The 13,072-nt window shown below is 53.3% G+C and overlaps 1 protein-coding gene across 1 annotated transcript in view; it reads right to left on the bottom strand.

The window, feature by feature from the left end:
• Slc12a5 (solute carrier family 12 member 5) overlaps positions 1–9,996 on the bottom strand; it is a 32,031-nt gene extending 22,035 nt beyond the window's left edge. The window contains exons 1-6 of the mRNA XM_059261915.1: positions 9,945–9,996; positions 4,654–4,748; positions 4,189–4,320; positions 3,805–3,951; positions 2,957–3,011; positions 2,350–2,480 (exon numbers count right to left, since the gene is read on the bottom strand). Coding sequence (XP_059117898.1) covers positions 2,350–2,480; positions 2,957–3,011; positions 3,805–3,951; positions 4,189–4,320; positions 4,654–4,748; positions 9,945–9,996 — 612 coding nt within the window. The remainder of the gene's footprint in view (positions 1–2,349; positions 2,481–2,956; positions 3,012–3,804; positions 3,952–4,188; positions 4,321–4,653; positions 4,749–9,944) is intronic.
• Between the last annotated feature and the right edge of the window lie 3,076 nt (positions 9,997–13,072).

Below are 13,072 nucleotides of genomic sequence, written 5' to 3'. Positions count from 1 at the left end.
ATAATCCCAAACTATGGGAAGCTAGGGCAAGAGAATCTGAAACCAGCCTGAGCTACATAGCAAGACCTCACTCATTTCAAGAGTTTAAAAACTATATGCAGTGTATTGGGTGAATAAGGTCAAGTTTAAAAAAAAATAATGTATCTTATGACCTCATTTTTATAAATTTATATGTGAAAATATTTACTCATGTGTGTTTATACAATTGTAGATGTGTTTGTAGGGATATCCGTCTACCAGTGGTACCAGGCATGTCTGTAATCCAAGCACTCAGGAGACTGAGGAAGGAGGATCACCAGTAACAAACTAGCCTGGACTACAAGGAGACCCTGTTTTACAAAAAACAACAAGCTGGGTGTGGTAGCACATGCCTTTAATCCCAGCACTCAGGAGACAGAGGCAGGCGGATCTCTGAGTTCAAGGCCAGCCTGGTCTACAAAGAGAGTTCCAGGACAGCCAGGGCTACACAGAGAAACCTTGTCTCAAAAAAAAAAAAAAAATGAAAGAGAAGAAAACACAACAGCTGGGCGGTGGTGGCGCACGCCTTTAATCCCAGCACTCGGGAGGCAGAGCCAGGCGGATCTCTGTGAGTTCGAGGCCAGCCTGGGCTACCAAGTGAGTTCCAGGAAAGGCGCAAAACTACACAGAGAAACCCTGCCTCGAAAAACCGGAAAAAAAAAAAAAAAGAAAACACAACAAAAAGGGACAATGGAAGCTTTTATTGAATAATTAAAATGTGACACCTTGCACATTCATATTTTCTAAAATGTCTACATTAAACTTAAGATGCTTATATTTAGGTTACTTTTTATTTATAAATAAAGAGAGTTTTCAGGTTCTTAAGGAAATATTTATAGGTGGAGTTGTGCTTTACAAAGACAGAACAAAATACCATACAGAAATATAGAAACGTGAGAGACACACTAAAACGCTTGTGATTTCACTGGATCATTTTCTCCCTTACGTTGCTATTGTTCAGTGTTGGGCAGCGGGCAGAACTGTTTGATAATACATCTAGAAATGTCCTTAGTCACAGAGGCCCACAGTGCTCACACCAATGTGCCTCCTCAAACCCCCAATCCCTGATTTCTTCTCTTCTGCCCCCAAACCAGAAGCTCTGGCTCTGTTGGTTTTGGTTCCCTAAGGCCATGGGAGACAGTGGACAAGCACAGACCCTGGAAGCCAGAGGAAGGCAGGTTTACGTCCCTCAGCATGTTCCTGAGACTCTCTGACCTTGCACTCCTCATCTGTAAAACGGCCATCTTCTAAAACATGAGAGATTCGTGGGGAGGGGGAAACTACTACTCTGAAAGTCTTAGGGCTTGCAGAGGACAGGGGGCTGGGAAATGTTAGATCCGTTTTTTCTTTTCATTTGTGACAGGACCTCTTTTTTTTTTTTTTGGTTTTTCGAGACAGGGTTTCTCTGTGTAGCTTTGCGCCTTTCCTGGGACTCACTTGATAGCCCAGGCTGGCCTCGAACTCACAGAGATCCGCCTGCCCCTGCCTCCCGAGTGCTGGGATTAAAGGCGTGCGCCACCACCGCCCTGCGTGACAGGATCTCTCACAGCCCTGACAGACTTCAAACTCACTATGTAGCTGAGGGCGATCTCATACTTATGATCCTCCAGCCTCTCAGGTGTAGAGAGTTCATACAGTGCTGAGAAGCAAAGCCGGGGTTTGGAGCATTCTAGGCAACTAAGCTGCACCTCTTTCCTTAAACCAAGGATCCCTCATCTTCACCCACCCAAACAGAAAGAACAGGAGGCCTAAGGCAGCTGCCCTGTCCTTCAAACACAGCCCAGACACCTAGTGTCTCCCCATCAATCACTACTCCTAACAGCTCTCTCTACACGGGTCCCTCATGGATCTCTCTTACAATCTAAGGACCATCTATCGGGTCTCTGCAACTAACATCGAAAGACTGCTTTGCATGCTCCCTGGAATGGGGTGGGCTCTCATTATTCCAGCTGTTATTTTAACTCTTACCAACCCACCTGCCACCTCACCCGTAGCTGAGTGACCTTGAGCTAGTGATCTATCTGCCTTTTGGAACTTCTCATTTGTAAGATGCCATCATAATACTTAAACCTCTAAGGATTGGAGATAATGACTGTAAAGCACTTGGAGCTATGCTGTGAACTCAGTGGGTGCCTGATAAACCACAGCTGTTTGTGTTACATAATTATCGTATCTTGTCTCCCCAGCCAGACTGGGAACTCTTTCGAGACAGACCACATCCGACTTCTCTTTGGCCTTAAGCAGTGGCCTGGCCTATAGCAGGTGTTCGGGGAATACTGGTTACGTGGCTGACAGCCTGAGACCCCACACCTCCTCCTCTCCCCCTCTCACCAGCAGGATCTCGATGGTTCCCAGGATGTACATAGCCCCAGCAAAGGTAGTGCCCAGGTAGAAGCAGAGGCCCACGGCACCCCCAAACTCTGGGCCCAGGGACCTGGAAATCATGTAGTAGGAGCCACCAGCTGCAGAAAAAAACCTAGTATCAGTGAGAGGATCATAGGGCCCTGTGAAGCTCTGTGGGGAGCAGAGCTTAGGGACAGAGGGCAGAAGAAGGTTTCTCTAGACCTCGGGCTGCAGCCCCAGAAAGGAGATCCAGCCAACCACTCTGCATGGAGCTGGCAGCAGTAATTATTACCATGTTGCTAATTACCCCTGTAAGGAGGTCATGGCTCAGAAAATAGGATGGTAGAGAAGAGGGTCTCAGGCTGAGGCGGGGAGAAGGTGACCATTGCCCTGTTCAACACCAACATCTGCCTCCTTCCCTAAACCCAGCAGGCTCGCCCCTACCTAACCCATGAACAATCATAGCCCAACTCTTGGTTTGAGATACTGTCTTGGGTCGTGGGTCCTGATGGCCCATAAAGCCTGGCCCTCGGTTTCTCGTGTCAATCATCAGGCCCTGGCCCTCCCTCACTCTGCAAAGGCCCCAGTCACATACCAGGCACCACGCCATTGGTTGCAATCGCACTCATGGAAATGGCTGTGAGCATCGTCTGTAGGAAAGAGATCATCACAATGGTGGCCGCTGGGGGCTGCAGTGGTCTGGCTGACGGCCAAGCCAATATACCCCACAGCCACCAGCCAAACCCACAGGCTCTCCTCTCCTGAAGCTTCTCTCTGGGTCTGTTCCAACCTCTGCTCATGCCAAGCCCTTCTCAAAAAATAACCTCTTATTCACCACGAAAATAGGAGGAGCTACCATGCCAGAGAACTCTGGTCACCCCAGTTTGGCCCCGAGGTAACTTATAACTAAAGACAATTCACTTTTCCAGCCTCAGTATTTGCATATGTAAAATGGGAGGCATGGCTTCAGCACTGACATCCTCACATGCAGAGTGGTCTCAAGGTTGTGTGTGAAGACACAAGAATGTGAGTTTGGTGGTCAATAGATATTGGATTTTTTTTTTTAATGTGGATGGCAAGAATCTAGTTGCAAAGTTATCTGTGAGACATAATCTCATTTTGTGTGTGAGGAGGGACTTTCCAAAAACGTTAACTCCTGTGCAATTATGCTGAATTTTGTTTTCTTCTCTGCATTTATCATTTTCATCAATGAATCTGCAGTACTTGTGTAAGTGCACGAACATACACACATAGATAGAGGTGAAGCCTGGTTGACAGTCATCAGAGAGAAGCCCATGAGATTCAGGAAGGACTGGTCAGACCTAATTTACCCTCAAAGATCATAGGTAGAGATTCCTATAAAAAGCTCAGGTCTCACGCTTCCTCCCCTAGGCCTCAACCAAACCCCAGCTGTCTTCGCTGAGCAGAGGAGGGGTCACTCACACAGGAGCAGCAGATGAAGACCATACAGAAGGACTCCATGATGCCTGCGATGCCCACCACCCAAGTGAGCCGCAGGAAGAGGATGACGCCAAAGATGTTCTGCAGGCACGGGAGGTACACGCCCATGAAGGTGCCCATGCGTGGGGCCTGCCAGAGAGGCCAGCATCAGTCCCTACACGCCCCACTCATTACCAACAGCCTAGCCCACGCCTCCTCCAGGTCCCTTCCCTTTGCCTCCCTCATGCATCCTCCATCGCCATCCTTCATCTCCCACTCCTTCCCCTCCCCCACAAAGCCACTGCCCTCCTTGCTTCACTGCTCCATAAGGTCCATTTTCCTCTCCCACACTCCCTCTCCCCCCTTTTGCCCCCCTCCATGCCCCACCTGCACCGGCTTCTTTTTTCCCCCCTCATTGTTCTCTGCCTCTTCATGTTCTCTGCTTCCCTGGGGCAGGTTGGTGTAGTTGGCCAGCCCACTGAGCAGGGAGGACACCATGGGACTGGTGTCCATCTCCTCCTATGGAGGAAAGGGGTCCATTTAGGGAGCCAGAAGTTCGGGGCAGCAATTGGAGTGAACTGGATGTAGGAGATGGGGACAAAGGTCAAGCCACTGAGTTTGGGATGCAATGGGAACAGAGGAGCAGGAAGCAGGGGGACAGGAGAAGGGAGCGGTGAGATAGGAGAGGAGGACAGGGAACCACGAGGTAAAGCCAGGAAAGGCCAAGGAGGGACAGGGGAGGCTGGGGAAGATGGTGGACCTGAGGGAGGAATGGAGAGGCGTCTACTCTTCCCGAGGGAGGGAGGGAGCACTGATGAGCCAGCGTGACTAACTGTAGCCTAAGCAGCCCACCTCAAACAGGGCCATGTTCTTGCCATCGTACTCTTTTCCCTTCTCTGTGTCGGTGCTGTTGATGAAGGGACTGCTTTCCTTGGGGTTGCCATCACCTGAGAAGAAGAGGAGTCGGGTGTGACACTGATCACTTGTCCCCTATCCATCCTGCATAGAGCTCTGTGGCCACTTCAACGCCCGGAGCCTTGGGTCACATGCTGGAGAAATTGGGCTGGCGCTGTCTTCTTGCATGATTTTAGTTGGCAGCATGGATAAAGAACCCAATTTACCGCTGGCTGTTCTGAGTGCCTGATGAACATATGTGTCCTTCTTTGCTCTTGAGGGAGGGTCCTAGTTCATCAACCATGAATCTCCAGAGTTCTTTCCTTGGATATAAATGAGCCCATCTTAGTATGTGGGTGGCGTGTGATTTTTTCCCCTAGGGAGGACAGCAGAGAACTCTGGACTCCCAAGGATACCCTTCTGACACCCTATATTCTCCCTTTTGCTGTCCTCCTACCATGTGCTGACAGAGTGGTCAGAGGAGGAATCGAACAGCCTAAGACACTGTCCCTGCCCTTAGGGACCCAAACCAAAGCCAAGAGAGAAGCTGTAGACAAGACTGCTAAAGTCTGTGAAAGAAACTTGAGGGATGCAGGAGGGCACGCAGCCCAGCCTGAGAGGTCACAGAAGGCTTTGCAGAGGAAGTGACGCGTCAGCTGAGAACTGAAGGATGAGTAAGGGCTAGACTGGGAGGGTGACAGGAGGGTGTTCCAGGCAGAGAGAACCCAGAACAGTGTGTTTGATGTCCCAGATGTGGCAGCCAACAGAACAAGTTACTGCTGAACAAAGCATGATCTAGGTAGGGTCTTAGGAAGGGGCACATGGGGGCTTAGGAATGAACAGTGGCTTGGGAGAAGACGACTCGAGGTAGTGTGAGCCTTAAAGAAGTGGCAGGCCATCCTGAAGCACTTGGACCCCATCCAGAGGACAATGGGCAGTCACTGAGTTCCAGGCCCAAGAGTGTCATGACCTGACTTGAGTATTGCAGCAAGCCTTCTGGCTTCAGGTGAGAAATACAGCAGTAGAGCATTTCCACAATCAGGCGAGGGCTGACAATGACTTAGGTCACAGCAATATGGAGCAATGGAAAAGCTCAAGCATCGAGCGTTATGGAGGCATTGCTGTGCCAGATGTCTGGGGAGGGGGAGGGAAGAATCCAGGATAATGCCTGGCGTTTCTAGCATGGGTCAATGGGCAGAATGATGCTATATCTTCGTGAACTGGAAGTGTAGAAGAGAGGAATTTGGGGTGGGGAAGAGGCTGGATTTAGCTGAGGGTGATCCACCAGAGGATCCAGAAGCTGCCTGGGCACAAGGAGGGAGCAATGCCCATGAAAGAAGCTGCACACCAGAGGGGCCAAGGGTCATCACGCAATGCCAAGGAGACTCTGTTGGTGCGAAGAAGGGTCCTTCCCAAAAGATGTACGGTTTCCATGGCCATAATTCGGCAGTTCCAGCCGTCAACCTCCTTCAGCACCAGGGCTGAAGAAGCCCCAGCAGCAGACACCTCCGTGGACTCTTGGGAGAATCACCATTGTCCAAGTTCCAAATAAAGCTGAGGCCCCGTGGACCCTGAATCTCCAAGCTGTCCTCTCTTGGTGTCCTCATCCATCTAACATCTGCATCCTTCTCCCTGCCTCTTGGAACCCTCCTTCAGTTACCCAGCCAGGGACTCCTCTCAAGAGCATGATGTACCCAGCTTGTCTGAAAGTTGGGGAGTGGGGACAGCACCTGCTCCAAAAAATACCCACCTCCACCTCACCAGTCATTCTCTCCTCTCACCGGGGTGAGTTTCTGGGAATAACAGGCCCATCCTCCCTATGAGAGCCAGCACGTAATAGATGTTCAGGAAACAGTATTTGGAGGAAAACTCTGCAAGACTTCCCTCTCAGACCCCAGAATCTGAAAAGATCTGTCTGGGACCAGAAACCAGGAGAAATGAGAGTAAGGTGGATCTTGTCCCCTTTTAAAATGTTGACCAGACGCCTTCTGATCTTGCCACAGGAGAGTCAGGACTACAGAAGCTAATGGGGTGTAAGAGAAAAATCTCTAGTGTTTCAGGGAAGGGCTGAGCTGCGAAAGCTAAGCTTCAGTACCAGTTTCCCCAGCTCTGTCGCCAGCCTGGGCAAGTCACTCTCCTCTTGCAAAGGGATACTAACTGGGCCTAACTCATAGGGTGGCTAGGGGGTCAAGTGAAATAACACACACCATGGTGGCCACCATGAACAGTGGCTTGGGAGAAGACGACTCGAGGTAGTGTACCTACTGCTACTATTGCAACTACCATTCTTAGCACACCTGGTACCCATCCAGCCTGGGCTCTTTATCCCACGTCCTTCCCTTAGCTGCAGGATTTAAGGGCTTCTCAGTCTGTACAGCTGGGTTTTTTTGGGTTTTTTTTTTTTCTTAGAAGCACCCTCTTTTAGGTCCCGAACCACACCATCAGAGGAGCCCCTCCCCTCTGTCTCTCGCACCCCCTCTCAAGCCTTCCTTCTTTGCCCCAGCGAGTGGCGCTTAACCAGCTGGAAGGGGGACATCCTGGCCAGAGACCCCGGAACTAGGAGGCCGGGCACCCGTCTCCATGGCGACAGCGCGGACCTACAGCACAGCGCGCGGAGCCGGCCACGCGCCCGCACCCGCTTATGTAACGCCGCGCACAGCGCAGAGCCAGACTACAGACTACAGGCCGGATCCCGGCCAGGAAAGGAGCACAGGGCAGGGGGCAGCTTGGTCGGCTCGTCCTGGGTCCCGCCTTTCCATCCGCTGCCTGGGCCAGACGCCAGGCTCCCGGCCTCATCAGCCAAGGGCTGATTTTGTGCCCTGCCTGGAACGCTGGGCTGACTAGTTAAGGGGGATGGGGAGTGAGCGTCTGTATTCTCAAAGGAGCAGGACAGCAAAGGGGAAACTCGTCCTGATTCCCTAGAGCCAGGAGTTTAGGTGATGGGGGAGCGCCTAGAGGCGCGCAAGAGGCAGGCCAGACCCAGGCTGAGCCCTCCCCGCCCCCGCCCCCCCGTCCCCGCCCCCTGGGAGCTCTCAGCCTGAATCGGCTTTCAATTAAGCTGCGGAGGCCAGATCTCGCCCGGAGGAAACAGGCGCAGGCAAAGGAGCCTCCCCTGGGGCCAGAGGCTGGACCTGGAGGGAATCCCCAGGGCAGCTTGGGGAAGGAAAGGGGGCGTCAGACCCCAAAGGGAAAGGAGATCTGGATGCCAGGGACAATATCCTTGGGATCTTCTTTGGCCCAGAGGAGTCCTCATACTCTCCCTGAGGTCAACACATCCAGATCCTTCCATCTAGTTCCAGGAAATCTACACTCAGAGTCAGGGGCTCTTGGTCCTTCTTTGCTCGAACCCAGGAAGTCTTTAGTGCCTCCTACCACCTTCACCAAGAGTCCAGGGGAGACCTTCCCATTCTGGGATGCAGACTGCTTGACCCAGGTTCTGGCCACTCTTAATTCCAAGCGCTGGACTCTATATATAGAAAGAAAGTCTCCAGATGGGCCTGCTATTAACAGGGAGTCCTGAGAACTGGAAAGAACTATTAGTTAAAATTCTGCTTCCAGCACACATATGCCTCTTTACTAGGCCTTTGGCGACCCCAAAAAAACACAGAGGTCCAGTGAAGGTCGGTGGAAGAAGCAGGTGCTGAGGAATCTACAGAACCCATTCTGGGAGCAGGGATGTCTCACAGTGGAGGCATCTAAGGAGGATCCTGGGAGGAAGTAACATCCCTTTCCTTTGCTCCGGGAGCACTGCTTCAAGATGCCTAGAGCTGCAGCAGACTAGACTTTTACAACCCCCTCCCCCTGCAGCCAAGGAAGCAGTGCCTGATGAGGTGACCTCAGGGTCACTGGAGAGATGAATGAGCTGGCCAGAAGTAGTTCTGTCCCCTGTATAGGACTCGGCCTCGTGGGAGAATGGGAAGGGGGTGTCTCGGACAAAGGACCAGGGATGCTGATGCCCCCAGCCTTCCCACGCCTCCACTTGGCCCCGACTGTGATCCAAAATCAAGGACCTCGGAGTCAAACCTGCTAGTGTCTGCGAGATCATGCTTTCAGCTCTTGGGGCCTCGGGCCATCTCCTGGGGAGGTCTGTGGGAGTCTCAGCCCAGAGGGTCAAGCAATGCCTAGAGGAGCGTTTGAAAGCTCTGAGTGCAGACAGCAGGCACTGGAGATGCGCTAGTGCGCAGGGGACGCAGCGCCGCTAAAGGGTGGGGGCTGGGGGCGGCTGACAGCAGTGATGGATGGCTGAGACCGCTTGGGGGCGGCGAGGGGCCTGGGAGCCCGAGGGGGTGGCTGGCCTCGAGACCTCGGAGCAGAAAAACGGCAGTGAAGGATGACGGAGAACCGGAACAGCACAAGGATTTGCTCCAGAGCCCCTCAGCTCCTGGCAAGACTCTGCACCCACCGCAGCGAGTCCGCAGTGTCGCCACGGCGCTGGGGATACAGCCACCGGGACCCCGTTTCTGAGGCCTCACCAGGATAGCTAAGAGAGCTAACTATAAAGACTTCCCCCCGCCCCGCCCTAAAAACCGTACTGCTGCCCCAGGGTACCAAGAGAAGGGGAAAAGGGTGAAGACGGGATCTTGCTTCCTGTCCTGAATAGGAACCCATTGAGAACTGAGAGGGACAGGAAATTCAGCAAAGTAGACCTGCAAATCCACAGAGGAGGCAGCTTCAGGTTGAGATAAGGACTTCAGGGATCCTTGGGGGAGGGGGTCCTGGTTGCACCAAGTACCCCTTAAGGGGTCACCGCAGCCCAGACAGGAGCTATCATATGCCTCCAAACATCAGAGCCATCACTCCCCCCGCCTTCCAGCTGGAAGCTCAGAGCGAGGGACTGCAGCAGACTGCGCCCCCAGAAGCCACTGGTCCCTGCTCTGCGCCAGGACGCCCGGGTCCCCTCTCGGGGAAAGGAGCCTCCCTCCTGCCCGTAGAACGGCACGTCAGCCCTGTTCCAGCTATCCCATCCCCTTCCACCGTCTCTCAGGTTTAACTAATCCAAGTCTGGCCCCAGGCCGCGGATCATCCCAACCCGGGGTCCCCCATCTGCCTCGGAGCGCGGCGCATTCCAGAACCTCGGACAGCGCCTAGCGCATTCCAATGGAGCAAGCCTCCCAGCGGCCTCCCGCATCCGCAGCCTGGGTCAGTCCCCGGCTCTTCTCTATAGGAGGCGGCCCCCGCTCCGCCTCTCACCCCGAAGCTGCCCTCCTCCTCGCCGCCCCCTCCCCCGCCGCCCCCGGACCACTGCTTACCCGGGTTGGCTCCCCCATCGCCGTCCTCGCAGTCCGTCAGGTTGTTGAGCATGGTGGCTGCGCGGCGCCGGCCCCGGGATGGCTGCGCCGCTTCACCCGCGCCCCTCTGCCCGCCTTTGCCGATCGCTTGCTCGAGCTCTCTCGCTCGCTCTCCGCTCCACGGAGGAAGAAGCTGCAGTGCCCGCCCGCCCGCCCGCCCGGCGCACACACACTCGCACACGGACACACGCTCACACCCGCGCGCGCCCCCTCTCAGCAGCAGCGCTGCTCACCTCATCCCGTATGCAGGAGGCGTGAGCCACTGGCGGGTTTTTTGGGGGGGGAGTCGGAGGGAGGGAGAAGAGGGGGTGAGGGGAGGGCAGAGAGCTCCAATGGCCCCCTCGCAGGAAAACTGGGGGCTTGCACGGGTAGGATGGAGGGGGTGCTGCGGGGGACGCGGCCCTAGCTTCCTAGAGCAGAAGCAAACCCCCCCCCTCCACTCTCCGGCGCAGGCGGGGCCCGGCACGTGGGCAGGTGCCATCCCGCGCCCTAAAAATAACGGCAGGGAACTAGGTCGCGGCCGCGGGGAGGCGGCCCCGCAGCGACTGCCTGACTGGGGGTCCGAGGTGACCCCTGGAGGGAAGATGTGGGGAACTGAGGCGGCAGGGGCGGGCGCTGTGAAATATAAGGGCCCCAGGGAACCTGTCTACAAAACTGGTGATGCAAGACCTGGAAGGAAAACCAGACCAGTTCCCAGATCTGTCCTAGAGGTTGGAGCTGAAGGAAGATGGAGCCTAGGCCCCTATCAGTGAGGCACCATGCTGCCCCGAGGGGCCTCAGGTCAATGGGTCTGTCTGGCCCATCCTGTTTTTAAACCAGTGGCTACCACTAGAGGAGTTGTAGAGAACTCTCTCGTGGTGCTCAGGCTGGTTAGAGTCTCAGCATCCTACCCCAAGACAAGTCCCTGGAGTTCACACCACAGACAGGGGCTTTCTGACGTGGAATGATCTATGGATGAAACGCAGTGGAGAGCAGGCAGCAGTGAGGACCCGGAACACCATCTTTCCACCTGAGATGGTGCAGCCTCTAGGGAGGGTATGCTGGCCCCAGGCTGGCCAGGAATGGAGTGGGGGAAGGGGAGAATGAGGCCGCCTGCCGGTTAGGGACCAGATTTTCTCCTGGGGCGGGAGTGTCTAATCCCCTAATCCAGGATTGCTTTCTGAGGCTTTCCAGATCTGACATGCTCTCCTGTGCTCCTCCTCCCCTCCAGCCCTGCCCCAGAAGCTTGATTACCCTGGGACCCCTCAGCACCCCTAGAGTCCAGGCTTGAGCCAATCGTGGAGACCCTGCAGAAAGTAACATCTGAGGTTTGGACCCTTTGAAGCTGGGAGGTCTAAAACTGTCCGTGTGGAGTAAACAGCTTCACAGTCACCCTGGCTCCTGACTTGAGTCCTCAAAATCCCAGGGCAGAAGAACTGTTCGTCTTATCTAATGCACAGTTTTCATTTCATAGATGAAAAAAACTAAGCACCCAAGACAGAAAATGACTGCCCATGAACACAAAGCCAATGAATGGCAGAATTCAGTCTAGAACCCATTTCCATTTACTACAACTTAGGTCACTCTTCAATAGAACCTCTTTTCAAATTGATCTTGCCTCCAGTGAAAGAGACAAGAATACAATCATATCTACACTGCTCAGCTGTCTCTGATTCTCTGCTCAAAAAAAAAAAAAAAAGAAGGAAAGAAAGAAAAGAAGAATTAACAGGGGTTGAGTCTGGGATGAGTGTGTCCCCCCCCCCTTTTATGCCCAGGTTTCAAAGACGCAGGGCTAGAGCGGCCTCTTGGCTGAAGCAGGAAAGCCTCCAGTATCTGCAGATACCTCACAACGCAGGCGTTTTCAGAACCTTGGATAGAGCCGACCGCCCCGCTGGCTCGGTGGCATTTGTCAATGGTTTCAGACTAGGTCAACCGTGGAGTCTTCCACAGTGGACTCAGAGACGTTTCTGAGGGACTCACCAATATGGTGCTTCCACAGCTTGGTTTTGTAGTCACCCAGATAATACGTTAGGGTGGAGAGTTAACTATTCAGACAAGTTGTGAGCATTTGGGAGTTGGTGTGATAGCTCAGTGATAAAGGGTACGTAAAACCGAGTCTGACAACCTAAGTTCAATGCTTGGAACCCAAATGGTTGAAGTAGAGAACTGACTCTTGCAAGTTGCTCTCTGCCCACACATTTTGCACACATATACAATAACAATATAATATTTTTAAGAAGGTGTGAGTATTTGGTACCCTTGGCTATCCCAGAGTCAGTTACACACACACACACACACACACACACACACACACACACACACACACCAGCACACTACAGTCTATACTATATTACTCTGTAGAGATGTGTAAAAGGGTAAAACATGAAGTGTGTTTGTCAGAGGTGTTTTCCAGTGATCTCCAGCCTGGGATGTCCCCCTAGGAGCATATTTCTTCATCCATGGCCTAGTGCTATTGTAGCTCTGATCATCCAGGGAGTAACCTGTCTATAGGGACATGTAGATCACCACAGAAAACAGGTTAAGGCCAGAGTAACTGCTCTTTCCGACTGCCCCACTCTCAATCCTCACTAGAGCTAACCTGGAGAGCCACCTGGGATGTGGGAAATACCGATTCTGTCCTATCCTCTGCTGCAGAATAGGATATTATTCCTGGACTTCAGCATCTGCATCCATGTAGTGAAAGAGTGATTCCTCCCTGTCTTCTGTGGGTCTTAGATTAAGGCCATGGAGCTCTTCCTGAGGAGGTCTTGGAATATTGCTCTGCTCGAGAGAGCTTGCCTAGCATGCATAAGGCCCTGAGTTCAGTCCCCAGTGCCACAAAGTATTTTGAGGTGGGGGGAAGTGACCTGGCTGGTGGTAGTGGTGCACACCAATCAGGAGACAGAGGCAGGGTTCTCATGACAAGTTTGAGGCTAGCCTAGTTTACATATGAGCGTCAAACCAGACAAGGCACTGCAAAGTGAGGGAGGGGGGAAAACATTCTTCCTGGGGAATCCAGACTGAGCAAGGGTGGAGTCCCAAAGGGAGACCCCAAGCCCTTCAACTGATACCTGCTCCAGAAGGCTGGGCCCTCTTCCTCAACTTCCCAG

This window comes from Peromyscus eremicus, chromosome 4 (genome assembly GCF_949786415.1).
Source record: "Peromyscus eremicus chromosome 4, PerEre_H2_v1, whole genome shotgun sequence".
Taxonomy (NCBI): Eukaryota; Metazoa; Chordata; class Mammalia; order Rodentia; family Cricetidae; genus Peromyscus; species Peromyscus eremicus.
The sequence above is the reverse complement of the archived record's forward strand: the minus strand, read 5'-3'. Positions and strand labels throughout refer to the sequence as shown.